Source organism: Leucopleurus acutus (assembly GCF_964270905.1).
Source record: "Leucopleurus acutus genome assembly, chromosome: 6".
Lineage (NCBI taxonomy): Eukaryota > Metazoa > Chordata > Mammalia > Artiodactyla > Delphinidae > Leucopleurus > Leucopleurus acutus.
This window is the reverse complement of record NC_139149.1, coordinates 103,789,999-103,816,858: the sequence shown is the minus strand read 5'-3', so window position 1 is coordinate 103,816,858 and position 26,860 is coordinate 103,789,999. Positions and strand designations below refer to the sequence as shown.

General features: G+C 41.3%; 1 protein-coding gene across 3 annotated transcripts in view; it reads right to left on the bottom strand.

The window, feature by feature from the left end:
• Positions 1-16,088: 16,088 nt before the first annotated feature.
• ACSL3 (acyl-CoA synthetase long chain family member 3) overlaps positions 16,089-26,860 on the bottom strand; it is an 82,513-nt gene continuing 71,741 nt past the window's right edge. For 2 of the 3 annotated variants that reach the window (XM_082841556.1, XM_082841557.1), the window contains 4 exons: positions 25,755-25,946; positions 24,134-24,248; positions 22,586-22,743; positions 16,089-18,197 (listed from right to left, as the gene is read on the bottom strand). In XM_082841556.1, the coding sequence (XP_082697682.1) occupies positions 18,040-18,197; positions 22,586-22,743; positions 24,134-24,248; positions 25,755-25,946 (623 nt within the window). In that variant the 3' untranslated portion in view covers positions 16,089-18,039. The remainder of the gene's footprint in view (positions 18,198-22,585; positions 22,744-24,133; positions 24,249-25,754; positions 25,947-26,860) is intronic. The other variant, XM_082841558.1, reaches the window with a different exon arrangement.

Below are 26,860 nucleotides of genomic sequence, written 5' to 3'. Positions count from 1 at the left end.
AGGCCACAACAGTGAGAGGCCAGCGTACTCCCCGCCCACCCCCCACCCCCCACAAAAAAGAAAACCTGCTCCTCCAACTAACCTCAGTTCATGAAAATTTCATCTGCTCAGTTGCTCAGGAAAATCTGAGCAGTCATCTCTGAGTCCTCTCTTTCTCTCAAACACTCCTTCAATCTACCATCAAATCCTACTGACTCAAAATATATCCTAAATCAATTATCACCCTGGCCCAAGCCATCATCATGTCTCGACCTAGAGCATCACCCTCGTCTCCTAACTGGTCTCCCTGCTCCTACCTCTGTCCCCTTCTCAATTCGGGAGCCAGGTGAGCCTTTTAAGATATGAATCGGATCATGTCACTTCTATATTCAGAATCTTCAGTGGCTCCTGTCCATGCCAAGATAAAAGCCAAAGTTCGTATAATTCTTACACATTTTCACATGATCCATCTGCTACAAAATCCCCTATCTGCCCCCAGCAGTATCTCTCTGACTCGTATCCTACTGCTTTTCCTCCTTCCCTCTGCAACCACACTGGCCAGCCTAACACATTCCCACTTCAGGACCTTTGCCTTTGCTGTGCCCTCTGCCTAGAATGCTCTTCCCCTAAAATCCCCACGGCTTGCCCCATCAATCTTGTAGGTCTTATCGAAATGTCACCGTCTCAGAGAGGTCACATGATTTAAAATTGTAGCCCTCCACCTCCCCTCGTCGGTTTTAATACTTTTCCCATAGTGCATATCATCATATTCTTCTTGTCTAACTTGTCTAATCCTCCCAATAGGATGCAAGCTCTCTACAGGCTGGGGATAGTTTTCACTGCTGTCTGCACAGCACCCAGAGTAGTGCTGTCTGCAGTAAATGCCCAGTGTGACAAAGGAACGAATCCCCAGTTAGACTTCAAGATTCTCTGGGAACGTGAGATGCTTTGCATCACCCCACCCAGCATCTTGCCCATGTCTCCTTTTGCTTCTCCCTGACTTTGATCCTTCGTATAGGCAGGCACATTCGTAATTTCATTTAGTTTATTAGGAACTCGATCCATTTCTAATTGAATATTCAATCTGAATGCTTAAAACGTCAACATGTATCTTCGCCACAGTGAAGGCTTCATCGTGCCTTCTAACCATTTTATCAATCTTCCAGGAGTCTGGCTGAGACTACGGATCCTGCCTCAGAGGAGAGGCTGAGAGCGGAGTTCCTGCACCATCTTGTTGACAGACTCGGAACTACACCTCCTGAACCAGTCTTCCTGTGTCCCAGCGTGTGTGAAATGCTGCTTCTGTTTACTGCTCTCCTCTCCACCCCCAAGGCAACAAAACGCCTCCTCTCCTCACCTTCCTGACGTCCCAAACTCCTCCATGACTGGGAGTGTTTTAGATTGGTGATCTCACTCTTTCAGGAAAAAATCAATTTCCTCCTGGCCCAAAAAGGAGAGAACTGAGGGTGCTTGAGGTTTTGACTTCTCCCAAACTGTTCTACTAAGCAGCTTCACCCAACTCTAGTCCTTAAGGCAGGAAATACTGCAGGCAATGTCAGTGTTTCATATCCAAAGCTGCTCTCCTACGAGGCACGCTTTCCTTGTCATCGTGGAAGACCATCTCAGCCCCAGTTTCCAAAATTCAGCACCCACCAGCCTGTTGGGAGTTCTATAATACGCTTTTATTTCACTATCAGAACTCAGGCTTTAGAGGTAAATCATCCTGGGAGAAGTGCAGCTTGATTTCCAATCACACCAACTTAAATGTCCGATAGACAACCTACAGGCAGGTATTAAAGAGGGAGGACAGAGAAGGAAGGTCACTTGTCACCCGGAAGACAAAGTCTAAAGGTAGACACCAAGGGGCAGAGACTGTGACAAAGAAAGGTCAACAGGGCCCCCAAATTCAACTTCACACGCCCTACTCTTTCCTTCATGTTCAGCCCACCTACACACAGAGTGAGCTCACTACTTCCAACCTTTGTGTTTGGGACTAGACAGGGGAAAGGGGCAGATCAATCTGCATTTCTGAAAATTCGACATTGAAATAATTTATAAAGCAATTCTATTACTCTCAAGAACCACAAACTACAAATTAACTACAGTCACCAAAGTCTGAGAAAAGGCTAGGGACACAGGTGGGTGGTTTGTAATTAGCACATGAGTTGCTTGAAAGGAGCTGGCACTTCTGAAACATGAGAAGCTTCTCAAATCACTTTAGCCAAGATGCAGGGGTTTGTTTGTTTCTGTGAGATCTGTAAAGAACACGAAAGACTGTGGAGTCTTAAGTAAATGTAAACTCTAAGGAGAAGGCAAGAGAATATACATTTATGGACAGCCTATTTATGGCAAGCTCTATGCATATTACACACTTATTTATCTAAATTAGTAACTCTCCTTAGAGGCCAGCTACGTGACCTTGGGCTAGTAAGGCAACCTCTCCAAGCCTCATTTTCCTCCTCTGTAAAATGATGCTGATGCTGTGGAAAACTGTGATGATTCCTTAAAGCCTTAAGCATAGAATTACCCTATGGTCCCACAATGCTACTTCTGGGGGTACACCCCCAAGAAATGAAAGCAGGAACTCAGATATTTCTACACCAATATTCAAAGCAGCATTAGCCACCATAAACAAAACGTGGGAACAACCCAAATACCCATAAACAGAGGAATGAATAAACAAAATGTGGTCTATACGTACAGCGGATCCAGCTTTTTAAAGGAATGAAATTCTGACACGTTACATACAACATGGATGAACCTTGAAATCACTACACTGAGCGAAAAGAGACAAACACAAAAGGACAAATATTGTACTGTCACAATATTTGTAATTTACTAATTTGTAAATTAGTCTATTTAAATGAGGTACCTAGAATAGGCAAATTCAATTCATAGAGACAAAAACTTGAACAGCGTTTACTAGGAGGGGAGGAGGGAGAAATGGGGAATTAGTATTAATGGGCACAGTTTCAGTTTGGGATAATGAAAAACTTCTGTAAATGGAAGGTGGTAATAGTTGCACAACATTGTGAACGTGTGAACCGCACACTTAAAAATGGTCAAAATGGTCAATTTAATATATATTTTACCACAATAGTAAATAAATAGAAAGATAGAAAGCAAGAAGATGGTGCTGAGTTACTATTCAAAGTCATGTCTTTCTTAGTCCCCCAAAATCAATGTTCTTTCTTATATTGTCTATTTCCAAATGGGTTGGATTACGGATTTGTTAAATTTTATTCTGTGCAAATAAAATTTTATTCTGTGTTGAATACATGTTGTGAATAAATTGGGGTGGTTTTATTAATTACTGAAGCACAAAAAGAAAAAACATCCCAATGAATTTTTCCAAGTACACAATACATGAATCTTCCAGCTTTCCTCCTGAGCTGGACCAGTCAACTCCCCTGCGAGACCCCAGCAGGGCACCAATTTCTCTTCTATAGTTTGATGAGAAAAGTCTCCATGATGTATATATATATATATTTTTTAATTTGGCTGTGTTGGGTCTTCGTTGTAGTGCGCGGGCTCCTCATTGCGGTGGCTTCTCTTTCTGCAGAGCAGGGGCTCTAGGCGCGTGGGCTTCAGTAGTTGCAGCACACAGGCTCAGTAGTTGCGGTGAGTAGCTCAGTAATTGTGGCTTGTGGGCTTAGTTGCTCCGCGGCATGTGGGATCTTCCTGGACCAGGGCTCGAACCCGTGTCCCCTGCATTGGCAGGCAGATTCTTCTTATCCACTGCGCCACCAGGGAAACCCCCATGATGTACTTTTTTTCCCATGTACAATGTAGAAGAATGACTTTTTTTCCTCCAATATTAATTGAGATGGAACATTCCAAGATCAAGAAAATGTCATGCATTCGATGATGAGTAAGCTGGACATTATGGGAATGACAGTTACAGTACGCAGCTATTTGCCAAAAATATGACCTATGGGATTTAAGGACCATGTCATGCTGCTCCGCTTGATGATTTTTACTTGGATGAGAGTACCAATTTGGTTTTCTTTTGAGGGGAAAAATGTCCAGCGTATACTAGGGTATGTGGGGTGGGGGCATGGAAGTGTGCACACCCACGTGTTCAGAGCCATGGGGAAGGAGGGAAAGGCGCCCCCCAACTCAGAGAACTCTGGCACTTACAAGAGGAAATAACCTACTCTTCCTAGTGAGCCAAAACAAGCAAGAGATAAGGGATAAAATGCCCAGGTTATGCTTTTCCCTGGAAGGAAAGTAAGCCAAGAAGACTATCACTTTGAAGACGAGTTATAGAATATGAATCTCTCCACCGAGGGTACTCACCATATTTTCTCATCTCTTTCAAATCCTGCAGAAGTGCACAGTCAAGACAGAAAATAGAAAAGGCCATAAGATGGAGATGCAAATGGCTCTCCAGATGTGAGTCCATCTTAGGAGAAATTGCACTTGTGAGGACAGATAAAAACGTGAAACAGGAAGTAAAGTGGCGGACCTTACATGTTAAAGCTCAATTGGGAAACATCAGTTGAGCACCCACATAGAAGAAATTGAGCTAGACTTCATGAAGTAAAGAATAAACATGATCCCTAACAATCCAGTCTCATAAGCAGAAAATTATCTTGATTTGAATAATTAAGTAAGTAGTATAGAAAGTTCTAGATGGAAAGTTGAATATGTTTAACTCCTTCCCACTCCTGAGTTCATATTAAAATGGTAGCCAGGGGCTTCCCTGGTGGCGCAGTGGTTGAGAGTCCGCCTGCCGATGCAGGGGACACGGGTTCGTGCCCCGGTCCAGGAAGACCCCACATGCCGCGGAGCGGCTAGGCCCGTAAGACATGGCTGCTGGGCCTGTGCGTCCGGAGCCTGTGCTCCGCAACGGGAGAGGCCACAACAGTGAGAGGCCCGCGTACCGCAAAAAAAAAAAGAAAATTAAAGAGAGGAGGCGGTTAATGAAAATTCAACACATGTCTGGAAGATAGAGGATGGCTGAAGGCAGGTTAAAATAAAATAACAGGAAATCACAGCCTGGAGTCTGTGTGGAAGGGAATACATTCCAGAAAAAAAGCTTGTCTATTCTGCCAAACCCTGGTGAGTTTCAGAACTCAGAAACAACAGGAATGATGAATACAGTGAAATGAAGTTGTGAACAAGAAGCAGCTGCATTGCCCCACTGCACTCACTTTAAACACCTGGTATCCAGACAGCATCCACACCCACCCAGTTCTCCAGTCTAATCATCAGAGAGTTCTCCTCAGAACAAATCAAACGGCCCCACTGGAAACATCTCTGCATTCTGGCATTCAGGATGCTCTCAAACTCCAAAGCCCTCCAGTTAACAGGTCCTGCCCACATACAGGACATTTTTATTGCCTCACACTTTAATTTGAATGAACGCAAGTATGACCAGCCATTCAGCATAGAGACCTTTATTTTTTTAATGACTCCAACAAATTTACAGAAAAATGAGTTATAGATGAGAACTCAAAAAAAGAAAACTCTAATCAGTAATTGCACCATAAAATAAAAATAGGATGCTAAAGAAAGGAAAATTGTGACAAAAATAAGAACTATTGAAAAATTTTAAATGACTACAAACAGAAAAATTCATCACAAGAATTGGAAAGTAAAACTAAGATGACGTCCCAAAAATAAGGTCCAAAACACGAGATAAAAAAAAGAAGATAGAAAAGATAACAGAAGACCAATCCACGGATCCAATATCAGACTAACAAGACTTCTAGCAAAAGAGAAACAGAGAACACAGGAGAAGAAGAAATTATCAAAGAAGTGATACAAGACAGTGAGAAGTCAGAGGTGGGACTGATCACTGCGGGTTCAGCTAGTAAGGAAAGAGGTCACAAAGGAGGGGAGTTTTGAGGTCAACCTGGAAGGATGTCAAGGATTCTGACTAATGGAGAAGTAGAGATTGCCAGTTACAAAGCCCTGTGAGTAAGAGTTTAGACCAGGAAAGAGGATGGTTTGTGCCCATGGAAACTGCACAGATTCAGATTCAACAACTATTTCTCTAGCATCAGCATCTCCAGGTACTAGTCTAAGCCCATTATACTGTAGCCAGTGGAATCGTCACAACCAGTTCACAGCTTCCATTTATGGATCAGAACACTTAGCCTGGGAGAGAGAAGTGATGTACAGTCAGCTCTTTGTATCCATGGGTCCCACATCCACAGATTCAACCAACTACCAATGGAAAATATTTGAAAAAAAATTCCAGAAAGCTCCAAAGGTGAAAACTTGAATCTGCTATGTGCCAGCAACTGTATTAGGTATTATAATTAATCGAGAGATGACAAAGTATACAGGAGGATGTGCATAGGTTATATGAAAATTCCACGCCATTTCATACAAGGGACTTGAACATCCGCGGATTTTGGTATCTGAGGGGCTCTTGGAACCAATCCCCAAAGATACTGAGGGACAACTGTATCACACACCTGGTTGGTGTTAGAGTAGAATTCACCCACGATATCCTCAGGCCCCAAGTCCATCATTCCTTCATTCAACTGGGGCTAACACATGCTACAACATGGACCTTGAAAACATTACGCTAAGTAAAAGAAGCCAGTCCCAAAACACCACATACTGTATGATTATATTTATAGAAAATGTCCAGAATAGGGAAATCCAGAGAGACAGAAAGTACAGTACTAGTGTTTGCCTAGGCCTGGGAATATACGGTAATGGAAGGTCCCTGCTAATGGATATGTAGTTTCTTTTTGGGGTGATGGAAATATGCTTAAAACTAGATTGTGGCAATGTTTGCACTACTCTATGAATATATTAAAAAGCATGAATTTTATACTTGAGATGGGCAAATTGTATGGTATGTGAATTATATCTCAATAAGACTTTCTTTTTAAGGCATGATTAGATTCATGTGTTGGAAAGATCAACCTGGTAGCAGCATGGGAAAAATCAGGAATATAGACAATGAACATAGAAAGACCAGCGAGTAGGCTATTTTCACAATCGAGGTGGGTGTTGATGACAGACTACACTACAGTGGTGGTGGTAGAGGTGGAGACACGGACCATTCAAGAGAGATTTAGAAGGCATGATACACAGGAGTCGGTGCCCGGTTGGCTACTGGAAATAAGTGCAAGGGAGGAGTCCAAGATGGTACCCAGGCCGTAGCTAGATGGACAAATGATTGCATTCACTAAGACAGAGCATGCTGAAAGGACCAAGCTTGCTTTTACGGACAGGATTATTACGCATTTAACTTAGAGGTGCTTGGGGACATCTAAGTAGAGATGTTCGGCAAACAGAGACACTAGATTGGCACTCAGAGAAGACAGAGCTGAAGACAGCAGTGTGTGGGTTACCAGCATGTTTTGGCTATGAAGCTTTGGGCTTGGACGAGATCACCTGGGGAGAGAAGAGGGCTTGGGGCTGAGCCTGATGAACGCTTTCTGTTTAAAGGACTGGCTAGAGGAGGATACAGCCACACAGGAGAAGCCAAAGAAAGACCTAGAAATGTAAGGGAAATGGTGCCAGAGGGGTGTTGTGCTTCACGGAGTCTATATTATATTTGTCAACAGTACCTTTTTTATTCATTCGCTTTATCCCCATTCTCCTTTTTGTTTGCTTGTGCTCTTATAACGTGCATCACTTCGTGGAGTGAGCATGTTACACATCTCACGCTGGGCTTTTCACTCTGCATATTCACAAGCTCCATTTCGTCCATAGCTTCTAACAGCTTCCGTTGCTCAATTAAATATTTTTAAATAGAGGAATTTAAATAACTGCATAATAGTCCATCATAGGACTGTTCCTTCATTTTAATCTATGTCCCTGGTGTTGGGTACAAGATTTCTTCCTTGCACCTTGTTACTCCTCAGTCTGCAGACAGACCTAGTTTGTGTGTATCTCTGCTGTGTGACCATGTCCAGTTTACTTAATGTCTCTGAGCCTCAATTTTTCTCAACCTAAGGAGTGTATATTACATGGAACACTGGTGTGTGAAATACCCAAACAAAAGGTGAAGGGATTGCCGTGGACAAAGCTCCCAGTGACAGCAAAGATTCTATATTCTACGTAGCTCTGCACTTCCTGGTGTGAGGATCTCAGTCCACAGTTCATAAGAGGCACATCTCCTTGGCAACTTTTGCGAACAAACAAATACATAAAGTGGGACAGAGAGGAGAGGTCTAGGGTTGCATAGGAGCACAGCACACTGTCACATGGTGAGGTGTGAGATGCAATTACATCTCACCAGCGCTCTGCTCAACAGCAGGACTGGCAAACCACTCCAGCGTTGCCGAAACCTGAAGAAGAGCCATGGGAAGATGACGTTGCAAGCACGTGAGTCAGGAGAAGCGACGGAAACAAACTCACCCACCGCCACCACCATTTCCCCAAGCAGAGGTGGGTGCAGTGGGGAGGTCTGTGCTGACCTTGCACCCAGAGAAGGCTGCCCTTAGTACCCAAGGACAGGCTAGCTCTCTTTCGTCCCACAGAATCTCCTCATCAACGTGAAAGAGCCCCATGGAAAGTCTGGGTGGAGGTGGGAGGGATCCTGCTGGGGCTACAGCAGGTGTCTGTGTCCCCATATTGAAAAGCTCTGGGTGAAGTCACCAGGGGAGAGGCTGCAGATATCTGAGGTCCCCCTGAGGGAGCCAGCATCTGAAGCCACCAGGATTTAGAGAACCAACTAGACTTTTAGCACTGATGCCAGACACCACAGCTCGTGCTAACAGAGAAGGAAATCCCAGAAGGTCCACAGTGCAAGTTCTGACCCCCCTCCTTGAGAAAGTATTTTAAAGTCCAGGATGGGGGCAGGAGGGAGCGAAAGAAGCCCCCAGAGTGGCTGTAAACAGGCGAGGCATCTTTATGAGGTTAGAGAAATGCTCTATAACTGGACTGTGGTGATGGTTGCCCAACTCTATAAATTGACTAAATATCACTGAATTACACACTTCAAGTGGGTAAATTTTACAGTATATAAAGTATACCTCAATAAAGTTTAAAAAAAAAAAAGAAAAACGAAACAAATGGATGGAAAATTTAAATAGAAAATGTGGGTACAATTATCAAATTCAAACCAAAATAGAAATTCAAATGTGCGTGTCAGGAACAGGGTAACTAGGATGTCCACTCTAAACCGAAGTTAACAAAACTCCATTCTAAGGATATAGCAGTCTTCCTGTTTTCATATAGTCAATGTGTTCATTTATACCTCGTCTACATAAAGCGTCTGGCGCCGTGTGGGGCACACAGTAAGCCATCAGCTGAGTGGTTGTCATTTCACTGACTTCTCAGGAAAGATGTCAGTGCCACTCCTGGACACTGGGGCAGGCCTGGAGAAGCAAGGGTGGGAGACTACGCGGGCAGAATATGGTTAGCATCCTGGGTCAACAAGGCAGGGATGAGAGGTTTGGAGCTATTACAGCCAGTCAACAGGTCAGGACCAGCAGGGCAGCTCGGAAAGGCCTTGCAGCATTAACCAAGAGAGTCTGGAGTCTAGGAGACTGGGGTCCACCAAACTAGTTTGCAATGTGTGTCAGACGGACTCAGTGCCTACCCGGCTCTGTCACTTACTCATTTAACTGCTGTAAGTCTCAGCTTCCTCATGTAAAGCAAGATGAATAAGGACACCCATTTTTGTGGCTCTGTCATGGGGATTAACACACATCAAATACTTGGCTAATTCTCAGTGTTAACTATAATAATAATAATTATCATTACATTATTATTATTATTCCAGAACCCACAAGCATGAGAATTGTTAGCATCTCACGGAGCATGGCTGTTCAAGAGGTTTTTCCAATAAAACTGAAATTATTTTTTCCATATCTTTAAAGCAAAAAAAAAAAAGACAGGACTTGGGGGGTAAATAGAGAGACCGATCATAAAATTCAAAAGGTAATTCTTGTTACGAACACTGCAATCCCAGAACCATCCTTTTCTTCACGTATCCATAATCAGTTTCAACATCAAGGGCATGGAGATGACTAGTGGTTGTGGGTGTCTTGCTATGGTGAGTCTGCATCCATCATCCTCTCTACCTCTGGAAATAGCCTTTCCTGCTGCCCAGAGTGCCCTGAGTCTGAGAGAGAGAGGCTCTGTGACTACGCCACTTTGGGAAGACGGGAAGTGGCAGCTGGCAAACATTCCGCATGTGTGTTGGACAGTGTCACGGGGCTGCTGATTCACGGTACAACAGGTGGTAGTCGGTGGCAGACAGCAACATCAGTTACCCCCACACAGCCCCTGCTGCTTCCTGTAAATGCCGCGGAGGAGGCAAGGCAAGACACACGACAGCAAGGCTGCCTAAGTTCTACAGAAAATACCTGCATGAGCTCTGCTTGATTAATGGAACTGGATTCGGTTTTATGTTACTCATTACTAGTGTGTTCCTGGGAAACAGCAGAACAAAACAATTCCACAAAGGACTCAAAAGGCATTTGAAATTATGCTTTGTAATCAGGGAAAAAAGAAGGGAGAGGGAGAGGGAGGGAGGGAGGAAATATATGACCAAAAAAACCTAACCTGACAGGGTGTCCATGGCGGCTCACAGGGATGGGCCTGCCAGGGTCACGTTGCTCACCATCTTTCCCCTTGTTCCCTGCATTTTAGACTGAATTAAAGGCTAACTGATGAAAGCAAAACAGTAGCACTTATTCAGAATCTTTTAGGAGAAAGTCATTATTACACTAGACTAGGAGGATACAAAGAATCACTAAAGGACTCACATCCTCTGGAAATGAAATTTACCGGAGGAGTTAGGATATATACATTCAAAACAAAATACCAATTGGATAGCTTGCAAAAGGTTTGATCTAGCCAGTCCGCTATCAGGGAGCTATCCTATAGATGAGTTTCCACTTAGGCACAAAAATCTTAGTAAGGGCTGTCTGTTGTCACACTGATCCTAGTAGTGAAATTTTCAACAACCTAAATGCCCAGCAATAAAATGATTAAACACACTATACAATACATCCATGCTATGGAATACTATGAAGCCATTAAAAAGATCACATTATTAATTAATTAGGTAAACCTATGCATACTGACCTAGGAAGATGCCCAGTGTACCCTCCATGAAAAAAAGGCAAGTTCCAGAATATACACCATGGTCCACTTATGTTCTGTACTAGTTTGCTAGGGCTGCTAAGACAAACACCACAGACTGGGGGGCTTAAACAACTAAAATCTTTCTCGCAATTCCAGAGGCTGGACATCTGAGGTCAAGGTGTTGGCAGGGTTGTTTCTTCTAAAGCCGCTCTCCTTGGCTTGTCTCAAGTTCTTCCCTCTGTGTGTGTCTGTGTCCTAATCTCTCCATATAAGGACACCAACCATATTGGATTAAGGCCCACTCTAAAGGCCTCACTTTAATTTAATTACCTCATTAAAGGCCCAGTCTCCAGTCGCATTCTGAGGTACTGGGCGTTAGGGCTTCAACACATGAACTGAGGGGAGGGATATAATTCAGCCTTTAATATGCCCTTTAAAAACTCTGTGTGTAGATGGAGAATTTTTATTTTCAGTTTATATTTCTGAATTGCTAGAAATTTTATAATGGGCATACATTCATCTATTACGTTAAATCAGCAATTCTTTAAAAACTATTATGATATTTTTGCAATGTTTTATGTCTGGAATTACTTTCAAATGAAACTTTTTAAAAAAGTGTATCACAGTGGGGATGGAGCCACAGGCCTGGTCTTTAAAGGACTGGCAATAACCATCCCACAGGGGTGGCCGCTGGACTGGGGGCAGAGAGAAAACAAGCCAAGAATACACCAGTGCCATAACACAGAATCAGCGTATCAGCCAAAGACAAAACCAAAGAGCAGAGGAGAACTTTTGCCTTTCAGGAAAAACATAGGAGGAAAGTACCACCTCTCTGATCTTCCATTTCTTGTGGGAGCTGCTTTTAAAGATGAGCAGATTACCTACACTTATTTAAATGGATGATCTGAAAAACAATAAACCACCTGAACTGATACTGATAAAGTTCTACATTAGAGGGGAAGGAGAAGAATGTAACAAATCTATTGGATATACATGAAGGGTTTAGAAAAGGTCTGCTTCGAGGACAAAAGTTCCACAGTATTTGGTTATGGTAAAATTCAAATAAAGTAATGAAACAGTAAATAACAGGAAAAAAATCAAACTAAGTATATGAAAATAAAGATATTCAGAACAGGGAAGGAATTACCAAGGGAAAACATGTTTAATGTAAGAGTAGAAGACTGGAGCAGGTACTCACATATCACATTATAAAGACAGAACAAACAGAACAAGACTGATAAGCAAGAGTAAAATTGAAGGGCTTCCCTGGTGGCGCAGTGGTTGAGAGTCCGCCTGCCGATGCAGGGGACACGGGTTCGTGCCCCGGTCCGGGAAGATCCCACATGCCGCGGAGCGGCTGGGCCCGTAAGCCATGGCCGCTGGGCCTGCGCATCCGGAGCCTGTGCTCCGCAGCGGGAGAGGCCGCAACAGTGAGAGGCCCGCGTACCGCAAAAAAAAAAAAAAAAGTAAAATTGAAGAAAGTTTTCAAAAAATATACAAATTCAGCTATGGGCTGAATTGTGTCTCCCCCTGCTCCAAAAAAAAAGAGCTATGTTGTAGTCCTAGCTCCTAAATCTCAGAATGGGACCTTATTTGGAGATACTCATTGCAGATGGTCCGGTTAAAATGAGGTCATTAGGGTGGGCCTTAACCCAATCATGACCAAGTCCTTATAAAAAGGGGAAATTTAGATACAGGGATATTTGTAAAGGGAAGATGAAGACATGGAGAGAATGCCATGTGAAGACAGAGAACTGGAGACATGCATCTACCCACCAAGGAATACCAGAGATCACGCAAACCTCCAAAAGCAACGAAGAGGCAAGGAAGGATTCTCCTAGAGGTCTCAGAGAGAGCCCGGCCCAGCCGATACCTCGATTTCGGGCTTCTAGCCCCCAGAAATGTGCGAGAATAGATTCCTTGTTTAAATCACCCAATCTGTGGTACTAGTTTATGACAGCCCTAGGAAACTAATATAAATAAGAGATTAGAAAATATAAGGGTTTCTGGTTATTTCTTTACCAAAACATGAGACAATTTCAAGACTTTTTTCTCTCTTAAAAATTATTAATTTTGCCAGAATAAGAAAAATAAAAAAGCTTTAAACTAGTTGTTCTTATAAGCTTGGATTTTTATGACAGCAGTAAGGAATGCCATCGTAAAAAGCTTTTAATAAAGTATGAAGAGAAAAATAAGTCAGCCACACTTCCTAAACCAACACGTTAGCACATTTTCTTCCAGGCTCTTCTCTATGCAATACACACACACCACACACACACACACACACATTTATACATGCATACAAACACACACAGATTTATGACTGGAAGAGCCTGCTGCATTTTTATTCCCACTTTCTTCCCCCCCAAAATGATGCATAATATGAAATAATGTTCATGATAAAAGAAGTTGCAGTGACACTTTTCTTGCCTACATAACCAATCAAATGAATCAAATGAATGTTATATAATATCACCTGTTTGGGTATTACTGTAAACAACGTCACAATGAAGGTCGTGCAGGAACTCTCAATCCACATCTCGGGTATTTTCTTAGACTCCTAGAAGTGGAATTAATGGGCAAAAAACATAAGAACATTTTCACCCTCTGCTGCATCTTGCTTTCCAAAGATGAGCTACTGATCAAGTGAACAGATTTAAATCAGATTCCGGTGGCTACTTGTGACGGTGGCTGTAGAACAGCTGTCTTTCCTCCATTTGTGGGCACTTTTCTCTTTTTACTCCCTGAGGTTTTGCCACACTCCTCTTGAGGCAGAAATCATTGGAACCCAGACAGGTAGGTAAGCGATACTGTTGTCAGCACTGCAGCTGAGCAGAGGGCTATTTTGCAGGGCAGGCCAAGCACGTAGCAGAGGAGGGGAACCTGCCCCGGGCTCGCCTTGGGGGGGAGGGGGAGGGGGCGAGGCCCCAGTGGGGGCTGGGCAGCTCAGGACCAAGAGGCCCAGCTCTCAGCCCCCACACAGGGGGGCTTCCAGGGTACACACTGCTGGGCTGTTAGGGCTGGTATTTTATACATCAGCACCTTCTTGCCCTTCTTCCTTTCCAGCCCAGCCTGAACCACCACCAAATGGGAGAAGTTGCCCCTGATTGAATCCCACCAAAGTGAACAGTATTCAAAGGCATCAGTAAAGAAAGGCACTGATGCGGAAGGGTTTGCTGAAGAGTGTTTTGAGAAGTCTGAACTGACTAGAAAAATGCACGTAACATTAAATGCGGACACACATATCCCTCGTTATAATTTTAACACTTTAATCCGCTCAGAAAAGTTAAGCAACAGCTACTCAGTCCCATGTCAAGGCCCTGGGGTGAAAGGTGGTTTCTAAACAGACGTGCCCTTGTAGCCTGCGTGCCTGCATGTGGGCCAATGAGAAGGGAATCTGAGACAGGAGTGCTGGAGGGGAATCAGATTGAAGGTTAACGTATTTTCATTACTTAAAATCAGGCAACACAGGTACATAGCCTGCTGTTTTTACACGGATATGTCCGAAGAATCTTTCCATGACAACAGAGACCTACCTACCTCATCCTAAAATTACAGGCGTATTTGATATGGCAGAAATATTAAGCTACCTATGTTTAATAATCTGAGCAACGTTAATGACAGAAAATTAGGCACAATAATCTTTTTAAACTGATTCAAACCAAACACTGAAGCTGCCATATGTTTTGTTACAGTTACAAGACTACACACAAAGACCTACGTTTATAGAAGTCACGTTAGTATAAAGGTACATACACCCGGTCTTGTCAGAAACCAACATGAACAGCAGCTGAAGGCAGGGAGGGGTCGGTTTCAGAGACAGGAAGCTTCCTCCCATGACGCCAGGACTCCGTGCAGGCACTAAATTTGGATGTTTCATTGCTGCCACCTTGCCTTTGCCCCACAAATTTTAATGCCAAATTCTGATGTATCATCTCTATGCAAGCCTTCAAGCTATGTGAATGTTCTACGCGCAGAAAACCTCTTATCACCACTGACTTGGCGGACAGCGTGGCTCCTGTGCCCTCAAAGCCCAAGGGAGGGAGGGACTCAGGGGGCTCAGGGCAAGTGAGGACAGAATGCTAGCAAAGCAGGCACATCAAGAACAGAGCTTCTCGGGCTTCCCTGGTGGCGCAGTGGTTGAGAGTCTGCCTGCCGATGCGGGGGACGCGGGTTCGTGCCCTGGTCCGGGAAGATCCCACATGCCGCGGAGCGGCTGGGCCCGTGAGCCATGGCCGCTGAGCCTGCACGTTCAAACAGTGCTCCGGGAAAGTCTCCCTTCAAGTGGATTGCTAGGCCGAGAAAGACAATTCTCCTAACTCCTTTTCAATGAGTATTTCAGGAATGTCAAATCAAGTTTGACTTTTATGGAGAGAGCTTTTCTTTCTTTGGAAAAACAAAATACTGCGTTTTAATATCAGAAACTTTAGAGATCCTAGATATCAAATCCATTACTTAAAAACAAAGTAGTATTAAAAAGCAGCTAACGCTTACAGTTTTGTTCTGTTGTCAGTAAGAACTTTCTAATGAAGTTTAAGCTAAGAAATACCAGCAGGGGGAATGGGGATGTGGGGCGGGGCGGGGTGGGGGGGAACGACAGGACAGAGGTGGCCACCGATGTAAACTGCTAGACTTACAGGAGAGATTCAAGAACTCTTCATGTAGCTTACTTCTGGGAAACAACAGTTCTCAGAAGACATCCTTTTAGAATCTATAGTCTCTTTTCAGACGTGTATATTAATTACACTTAGCCATTTACTGTGAAATTCCTGAAAGTTTCCCTCCAAGTATCTTCTGGTTAAACCAGTATTTTTCTTATAATCAAATTACAGTTGTTGGGTGCTTTTTTTCCCCCCCAAATCAACCAACTTTTTCTTTTTTCAAAGGATAACATTAAAACGTACTATTTTTCAAATCACTAAAGATGGTTTGGATTAGAAAGTAATTGGAAAGGGGATTCTACTTATTTAATTTCATATTCTGCTGTGGCATCTGACACCTGGCATCTGGTATTTTAGGAATGAAAGGAATTATAAAAAAAAAAGAGAGAGAGAAAAATGGGACTATGTACAGATTAAGCCAGTCTTATTAGATGTTTCTGAAAAGAAACAACTTTTATTCTGAATCAGTGATAAGCTACATATTCATATGCCACTATTTCAAGTCACAGTTATACTGATATCTCTCCTTTGAAGCGCTGAATGGTTTTTCTCTAAATACTTTCCAAAAGTCATTTGAGAGCAAGTAATAATTCTAAAGATAAAGCATCAGAAACAAATTCTGTCCACCCAAGCTAACTTTAATGTTTAGATCACAACATTTTAGAGAGGCTCCATTTAATTTTTCCCTATTTTTACTTCTTCTTGGCAGTTTTTCAAAACTCTGTGAAAACTTAAACTATGACAAGAAAAGCATTCAAAACATAATACAAATATATACATGAATACAAGAAAAGTTTAAAACAAAAAACACCATATTACAATATCTCCAAATACGATGTGTTCATGATATGGCCAAAAACTACAGGGTTACAGGTCCTCAACACTCCCACTATCCTACGCAGATCTACATTCATACCTTTTCACATATGTGTATTTTTGTTTTGTTTTGCCTTCTTGGTGCCCAAAGTAACTGAGAATCAAGAAAATAACTAATATGACATGAAAAACATGGTACCTATGATATTTTTACATCCTAGTCTAAACACATCTTAATTGGTGCAACATCACTCTTAATAATAGCCAAACAATGGACAAGCAATACATATGAAAAGACGTACTATATATAATACAGTATTTTTAGAATCACAAATAATTTCCACACTGACATTAAAAACCTGCAAATTAAATCTTAACTCACCTCATTATAAAGTTAAATGCTCGTGTATCATAGTAAGAATGCTATTACTAGAAGCATTCTCAATTATTTCATTTTCTAGTGTAGAAAGGTTATGGTAGAAAAGATAAGGTGCTTTTTCAGTAAGGTGCCAACAGACACTGACAGTGGCTGACACACATACCCAGTGCAAACTATCCAAGAAAATAATCCTAATTTGGAAATGAGATATATCACTAAACAGCTAGACTAAAAGTAGAGTGGGACAGAATAATTATCCGTGACTAATATGTCATAAACACAGACAACTCAATGTACATGTAGTCAATGAAATAAAGAATAACGTTCCATCCTTTTTTTTTTTTAATTCTACCTTAAATTTTCAAATTGTGCCCAATTCTAAAACTTTAGTTTCCTAGTTTCCACAGCTGACTAGAAGACTCTGATATTCTGATGGTAAACTACCAGAGATTAATGATCCACTGGTGCTACCCTTGCTGTGTTTTCTTCTTTACTATGAAACCATAACCCTCTATTGCTATTTTGTTTCATGCAGGACCAACCAAACTTAATTTTTTTCCTAAGGAAAAATAAATATATAAAGAAGACACTGTCAGGCATATATTCACAAGGTCTCAATTTCTTAAAACATAAGTATGGGTATATTTATTTCTCTCAAATGCATACAAGACAATAATTACACAGCAACAAATCTTTTGTTCAACAATGATTTGATTCATAAGCATTTGAATTAAATTTACATAATTTCACATACATACCCTTGCATGTTTAAATACTGTAAGTAAAAAAGCCCCCCAAATAACCAATTCTTGTATTTCCTATTTATCCCTCTATACATCCAAACTTTAAAAAGTTACAAACTGAACACTATACAGAACATACAAATCATGTTTAAAAACTTGAGGTTTTAAAATCACTGTTCCCCCAAGATGATTCAAAAAAGTCCTCATGCTGACAAGTGCAGTCCTAGGTGGTAAAGTAACTTGGAGGAGGGGAAGAAAGAAGAGACAGACACAAGTTTGCTGTCTTAATATTTTACTAATCCTGTTAGTTAAAAATGGTGATGTCATGAGAAACAACAGTTTAGGTTTAATATGAGGAATGGAGTCTGCCTCACAGTTTGAGACATGCATTTCAAGTATTTTCCTATTTGATCTGAGCTCCCTGCAGCAAACTGATGCTGAAAGAGAATAATTATTTTCTTCCATACATTCGCTCAATGTCCGCCTGGTAATGTGTTTTAAGCTCTTTGCGTTTCAGCTTGAAGGCATCTGTCACCAGACCAGTTTCAGGGGTCCACGGTTCAGGGCTCAAACGAATTTTTACTGGAATTTCAAACTTTTCCAGACTTGCTGAGACGGTGAAAAGAAATGTAAATGCAAGGTCATGAAAAATATACAATTAAAATTCTTGGCAAATAATTTAACTTCCTCAGTCTTTGAGCACTCATCAAAATGCAAAGCCAACAGCTCATAAATCTCACTTCTAAACAATCTATCCCTCAGAAATACAAGAAGAAACAGAGTATGTATGAGAATTACAATAGCAAAATACTGCTGAGAAAATCTACATGTCCATCAATAGAAGGAGTTGGATAAATTATGACACAGGCATAAAACGTACAACATTCAGTCACTAAAATTGAGTTAGATCTATCTGGTATGGGTATATAAAGATACCTGCAATATACTGTTAGGTTTAAAAGAAGTTCTGTTTTGTTTTTTAACACTAGATAAACTTATATGCAACTAGATGTGTACGACAAGGGTACACACCAAAATAAACCGCATACTTCTAGGGGGCTAGGATCCAGGATCAAGGAAAAGGAAATGTCACTTTTTACCTTACACCTATTTGTTTTCTTTGCATTTATTTTTAAAAATCACTTTAGAAACTAAGAAATAATAAAGTTTAAACAGAATCTTGTCACTGAGCCACGATATTCGCCATGAGCTCTGAAGAAGAATGTCTCCTCACTACTGTGCTTCTCCCACACTGCTTGATACCAAGTAGGTCCTCAACAGTGGAAAACTGAAAGGGGGCGGTGGGGAGTGGGGGGGGAAGACAGGGAAAAGAGATGTAGTTTTGAAGAAACACCTTTCCTTAAAAAGACTGATTTACTTCTCCAGCATTCATTTAACAAATATTTACCAGGGAAAAAATACTGTATAAAGTGCTTTACTAAACATTCTTTTAAAATACAAAAATGAATAGTTTCTGCTCTCAACTGGTATACTACCGGGAAACAGGTAAACACCTAGCCATAATAATGTATATACCTTAAAAGAACTGAATTAAAAGGTATAAGTGCCTTGGGGACAAAAATGATATATTAACTCTAGCCTGTAAAAAGAAACAGAAATAACAAAGTTTTATTCTTCAAAGATGAAAAATATGTCAGGAGTGGTTTCTAAGAGGAAAAACCACTATGAGAAAAAGCAGTAAGGCAGGGACACAGTTCTTAAGGGACAGGAGTCTGACACTACGGAGATGTGGGGAGACTCACAGGCAAGCACTGGAAGCCCACGTTCAGCTGTTAAGTGCTCAGTCGGCACCGCGCTCTACGACCTGACTCAACATGACGTTAGTTAAGTACAGTGATACCATCTAGACCAGGTTTTAGAAAAATGCACAGAGCTACAACCAAATGACCAAGTGAAGAAATGGGGACTCTAAGTATAATTATGAGTATTTCTTCCCTATTTTGTTGTGAATATGCTTGTATATATGTTAAGCAAATATTTTTGTTTTCTTCCCTCCTATTCTCTTATCACAATATATTAATAAGTTCACTTTATATCACAGTATTTAACTTACAGGATATCAAAGGAGAAGAGTAAGAAAAAAATCAGTCAAGGCGTCTTCATCCACTTCTGGGGAAAAGGTTAATGTATCTTCAGTTGCACGCAGAACAGGTGTATAATGTTAGGTGTTACTGTCTTTACTTGGAAATTAACTATGGTGTAAGGAAATGTATCTGGGTGCCAAGCTGACAAAGTGTGGGCTGTGACAGTTTTATGCATCATCTGGGCTAGGCTAGAGTTCCCAGTTATTCAGTTAAACACTAATCTAGGTGTTGCTTTGAAAGTGGTTTTGTAGATATGACTAAGTCAGTTGAAAGGCCTTGAGAGCAGAGCTGAGGCACCCCCAAACAAGAAGCAATTCTGCCTGTGGACAGGGGCTTTGGCTTGTGCCTAGGAGTTCCAATCCACCTTTTTTTTTTTTTTTTTAACAGTCTGCCCTACAGATTTCCAGGTTTGTCTAGCCAGCCCCCAATAAACATGTAAACCAATTCCCTACAATAAGTTTCTTAATATATTTAACTTACTGATTCTGTTTCTCTGGTGTAAACCTAATATAGATTTGCTTAAAAATGAAGTTGGATCCCTTCTTTACATCATATATAAAAATTAACCCAAAATGGATTAAGGACCCAAATATAAGGGCTAAAACTATAAAACTCTTAGAAGAAAACAAAGCGCTATTTCTTTGTAACTTGGATTAGGCAACGGTTTCTCAGATGTGATACCAAAAGCACAAGCAACAAAAGAAACAAATAAACTGTATCTTATAAAAATTAAAACTGGGCTTCCCTGGTGGTGCAGTGGTTGAGAGTCTGCCTGCCAATGCAGGGGATACGGGTTCGAGCCCCAGTCTGGGAGGATTCCACATGCCGCGGAGCAACTAGGCCCGTGAGCCACAACTACTGAGCCTGCGCGTCTGAAGCCTGTGCTCCGCAAGAAGAGGCCACGACAGTGAGAGGCCCGCGCACCGCGATGAAGAGTGGCCCCCGCTTGCCACAACTAGAGAAAGCCCTCGCACAGAAACGAAGACCCAACACAGCCAAAAATAAAAATAAATTAAAAGAAGGCTCAACATTAAAAAAAAAAAAAATTAAAACTGTTGTGTTTCAAAGGATACCATCAAGAAAAGTAAAAACACAACCCACAAGATGGGAGAAAGTATATCTGATAATGGATTTGCATCTAGAATATATAAAGACTCATACGACTCAATAATAAAAAGACAACCTCACTTAAAAAATGGGCAAAGAATCTGAACAGCCATTTCTCCAGAGAAGACATACAATGGCCATTAAGTACATGAAAATATGCTCAACATCATAAACCACCATCTGAAATACAAATCAGAGCCGCAATGAGAGGCCACTTCACACGAACCAGGATGGCGAAAATTGAAAGGATGAACAATAACGAGCGCTGGGAAGGATGTGGGGAAACTGAAGCCTCATACAACGTTCGTGGGAATGTAAAATGGTGCCACCATTTTTAAAAACTGTATGGAAAATATTTAGAAAAATATGTTCTGGAAAATAGCCTGGCAGTTCCTCAAAAGGTTCAACATAAAGTTAGCGGAGGCCCAGCAATTCTCCTCCTAGTTAGTTACACAACAGAAATAAGTAAGTATATCCACGCAAAAGCTTGCGTACAAATGTTCACAGCAACATTATTCATTAACAGCCCAAACTGGAAACAACCCAGGTGTCAACTGATGAATGGATAACCAAATATTACTTGGCAATAAAAGGGAATGAAGTGTTGATACATGCTACGACAAGAAAACATGGATGAACACTACATGCTAAGTCAAAGAAACCAGTCACAAAACCCTATATATTATACGGTTCTACTTATACAAAATCTTCAGAACAGGCAAATCTATAGAAACAGAAAGATTAGTGGTCCCCAAGGACTAGGAGGTTCGAGGTATGGTGGGGAGTGGCTGCTAACAGACATGCTATTTCTTTCTGAGGTGATGACAGTGTTCTGAAACTGATTATGGTAATTGTACAGCTCTGTGGATATACTAAAAAACTATGTAATTGTATATACTAAATGGGCAAGTTGTTTGGTATGTGAATTATATCTCAGAGCTGTTAACATATACATAAAATTTAAAAATAAAGCAAGAAGGCATATACATTTTAAATTATGCTTAATTATTGTTTCAGTATTCTACCTTACTTAGAAATTATGTAGCTTTCTAATTTCATATCCATTAATTAACTCAATTTAGCATCAGACCAAGGATTTCAAGTTACCTAGAAAAAGTTGGAAACTATTTTCAAGCTGACATACTACAAAACACAATTACTGTTGAAATAAAGGGTCAAAATGATTTCGTCTGATTAACTATAAATGCAATTTACATTTTTCATAATCCTGAATAACATATCTAAGGAGAATAAAAATGCATACTTGTATTACCCATGACTCAGAAGGTACAGCTGTTTTTATGAAACCAACAACATTAAACGAAGTCTCTCTGCACTCACCCCTCAACACACACACACACACGCACGCACGCACGCACGCACAAGGGGTGGAGGACACATGAGTTCAACCAACTACCAGCACACTAACAGTGTAGCAAAGAGTCCTGGACGGTTCACTGCGGGCTGGGGTGTCCAGGAAGCTAAGCAGGGCCTTGGAAACAGCTGAGAAGAGTGGAGAAAGGGCCAACCCAGAAAACAAAAGCTGCTGAGAAGAGGACATTCTGAGACATGTCCATCAGCGGTGGGCGTGGATGATTTGTGTGTCCCTAAAGGGGCTATAGTGGGGGACTGATAAGTACGTTCTTCTCCCTACTAATGGTGGGAAAATATGATTGGTTTCTAAGCAGGAAATGTAACCTAAGCCCTTGTAGCAAAAACAGGATAAGCAAGCTTAAGTAGCCTCTTCCCATCTCAGTTCTCAGAATCAGCTGAACACTCTCTCACCTGAAACAGCAGCTTCAGAGAGCACTTTGAGCACCTCATTCTCCATTTCGCAGCTGTTACACAGCTCCTCCCAGGTCCCTCGAAGTCCCCTCTTTCGTGCTAGTTCCGTTAGCTCCTTTTGATTCGGCACAACAAATCCAATGACGTAAGAATGATAACTGAAATAAAGGGCAACTTGGTTAAGGCACCACACGGCGTACACCGCGTTAACTGCGGCTAACTGGCTACGCTGACATTTAGCGATCAGCTCTTCCCCACCCCAAGCGACACGCGTGAGGGCGTATCTGGTACCGCCACGCTTGCTGTCTGATTCATAACGCGCTGCGGTGCTCTGGCAGAATTCACTGCTAAAGAAACTGAACCTGACATTTCATGATAAATTTCAACTATGTATATAACCACTATGAATTATGCTTTTTTAAAAGAAAGTTACAAAATCAGAAAATTCATCCTTAAAAAATCAGTAATTCACATCAACAGATTAAACAAAACTGAAAGCTAATGTAGATATGAAACTGTTTCTAAAAAAATTTGGCAACAAATCAAAGTACTGTGATTATACATATTTCTTCCTTTGTTATCGTGGGAATATGTGTTCTAGAGGAAATCTGGAGTATGCCCGCTGAAGGCGGCGACCTGAAGAAATGGCAGCGGCATCAGGAGAAGGTCAGTTCTGGTTAATATCACACATGAAAATCCAGAACTGTAGCATCACTAAAGAAAACACTTCATGACTAACAAAGGGCAGAATCATTTATAAACCAATGTAGTAAATCTTTAAAGTGGGCTGTACCTCAAAGCCTATTTCTAAATTGGTTCTCCTAACACCAGATTTTATCTTTTCATAATAAGCATTATGTCAACTGCTGCAGTAAGGGTCCCAGGCTGGCCAGAAAATATCCGATCATTAACCCTGGAGAATGATTGCCACATGCAATACTGTTATGAAAAAATGTAATCAGAGTGCCAATCTGAAATTCCAACACATTTCCCAAGAGTGCATTTCTGGGATTTTAACTTTAAACTCTCCTTCCCAGCTGCCTCTATATCATCGTGGGCTCAAGATGCTATGTATGAAGCCACAGCTTAACATGGCTTAAGGGGGAACGGAAGCCCACACCTGGCTAGGGTCCCAAGCAGGCTCAAACTGACAGGGGGTAGTAAGAACGGAGCAGAGCACTGCTCTCTGACCCCACCCCCAACTTCCTTCTTTACTCGCCTCTCCTCTGGACTGGCTGTGGGAAGCTTCCCTGTGCAGGGCGACAGGTAGCAAGGCAGCAGGGAGGAGGATTTTATTTCCTTCCCCTTCCTGGCACACAGAACACCGCACTGAGATGTAAAACAGAAAACAGGGACAGAAGATAAGGAGAGGAGCATCACAAGGGAAGAATCGCTAACGGCCGTAATGAGAACAGGCCGTTCCCAGAGACAATGGATAAGAAGGAAGAGTTCTTGGTATCACTTTACAAAGAAGGCCGGCATAGAAAGGAAATGCCAACAGCACACCAAATGTTTTAAGTAAAAGTAGCATAAATTCTACTTTCTTACCTGTTTGCATATGCACAAATGTTATCTATTAGTGAGAGATTCTTCAAAGCTGCCTCCACTTTCCCAAGAGAAACATATTCTCCTGCCTGCAGTTTTACAAGGTCCTTTTTACGATCTGCGCAAAAACAAGGCCGGGAGGGGGGCACATTGGAGGACAATGTTATTATACCTTTAATGCATAGAAATATTGGCCATTCCCTAAGTAATTTGCTATCAATTAAGTTCACTATAGTAGTTATGCTAAAATTGAAAACACATAAAATTAGGCCCTTATTTTTGTACGACTAAATATATTCTTTTAAAGATCTAGATTCTGATTAAGGGACCCCATCATCAGGGCTTCAGGCATGTTCTGCTGAACAGGTTCTGTTCCTGGTATACATTAATACCAGAAAGGTCAAGAATATACTCAATGCCATCTGAAAGCTCACATTCTACCTGAAGAGAAGCAGGACGAAAAAACCTATCACTTTAATACGATACAGTAGTACTAGGTGTTAGGACTCTCCAACCTGCTGATTTTCAAAGAATTCCCGCAAGTGAGGCCTGAGCTGAGTCTTGAGGGAAGACTGAGCAGTGGCCAAGTGGAAGAACACTGGCAAAGAAGAGAGCCGTGCCAGCTTGAATTACTGCAGCTACAGGAGGAGGAAAGGTTTTCAGCGGGAAAGCAGCCAGTGAGATGGGGGTTTAGTAATCACGTGGCAGCAGCGAGAGGGTGCATTCAGCAGGGGTAAGCCTAGCAACAGAAAGGAGTTTCTTGCAATAGGGTGACAGAAGGTGCAGGCCTGACCTACGATCACAGAAAGAGGGACAGACGGGAAAGAATGATCTTGAGGCCTATGTCATAAGGTAAAGCAGTGGGATATGGATTAGATATGGGGAGCTGACTGAAGAGGTTCTCATCTCCTGCCAGTGTCTAGATGGCACGACTGGGATAGAAGTGCCATTAACTGAGAGAAAGAACCTAAGAGGAGAAGCAGGGAAGGTATTTCTCAACCACAGGTCCTAGTACTGAGCTGCCAGGCCTTCCTTAGCTCTCACAGGCAAGGGAAGGACATGGCTCTGACAGGAAAAGAGCTCTAATAACCTCTAGATAGCAAAGAATTCACAAAAATGAATATTCCCTATTAAGAACTGGACTCTTTAAGGATTATCTAGTAGTAATTAAAAATACCACTGCTGGGCTTCCCTGGTGGCGCAGTGGTTGAGAGTCCACCTGCCGATGCAGGGGACGCGGGTTCGTGCCCCGGTCCGGGAAGATCCCACATGCCGCAGAGCGGCTGGGCCCGTGAGCCATGGCCGCTGAGCCTGCGTGTCCGGAGCCTGTGCTCCGCAACGGGAGAGGCCACAGCAGTGAGACGCCCGCATATCGCAGGAAAAAAAAAAAAAAATACCACTGCTGTTGAACAGACCTTGAGACCTCATAAAAGGTCAAGCCTTATAAATTCCACACAGTCCCTATTTTACATTTTTATATTCCAGGGATAATGCAGAGACCATACCAACACTACATAAAGATTAATTCTTACAGTATTAAACAGCTTCTCTAAATATATAGTCTCTCTTTTGAAAAGCTATTTTGGAAACATCCACGTAAAGAAAAAAGTATTACTTCGCTTACCAATAATCTTCAAACAACCATCAGGGTCAAACTCTCCAATATCTCCAGTACAGAGCCACCTCTGTCCATTTTCATCTTCAAAAAAATCAGCTTTTGTTTTTGCTTCATTTTTGTAGTATCCCATTGTCACATTTTGGCCACCAATAATAATTTCACCCCTAGGATGTGGTTTGTCAGTATTAAAGTATCCACCTAACACAGAATAATTTAGAGTTAATTCAACATTTTTATCCCTGTGTGCATCGTGTGAATATTTGAAACTATTAGTTTCTAAATAGGGACATCTGATTTTGATCCAATCAGCGTTTCCCAAAGGAAATAAGGCAGGCACTACGAACAAAATTCATCAACATAAAACTAGTTGCAAATTTTCAGCTGCTTAACCCTAAGCACTTCTGCTTTCAAACTACTATTCCAAGAAAAAAATTAAACTCAAAAATCCAACATCTACTGTATAAAATAATTACATATGGACGACACTGGTCAATTCCTTTAAGGATTCTGTAGAGATTCTTAAATATTATACTAGTAACTGATAAAAGTGTTAAATTGTGCATTTTGAGAATAAGTCTCCGTATAAAATCAAATTACTATATATATAGAAGATTTATTCCTTACAGATAATTTCAGAATGGTTCCATGTTTAAGCTTATTAAACATTTTCACTAGTTCTGCTAAAAGAGAGCTGAAAAATGACACCCAAGCCTTAGACTCTCTTTGCATAAAAGAAAAGTGCACCCAGACAAATCACAGATAACATGTACATGCTAATAGGGTCAGATAAAATTTTTAAGAAGTGCCTAGTATTTAAATGGCATGAGCAATACATTTTCATGTAATTATAGTAAAAATTTCCTTCTGATAATTTTGGGTTGAAGCCCTCGGAGAAGGGAAAGAAAAAAGAAAAAACAGGTAAAAATCTTCAGTTTCACAGAATGAATTATATGATTTTGTTTCTACAAAATATGTTCATTTGTAACTTATGGGCATTATTTATTTAGCACATTTCTCAAGTTTTTCCCATAATTCTTATTTGCATTTATGTAATAAAGTAAGCAAATAAAAACAATTATAATTCTTTGAAGTCATCTTTGAAATAAGCAAAA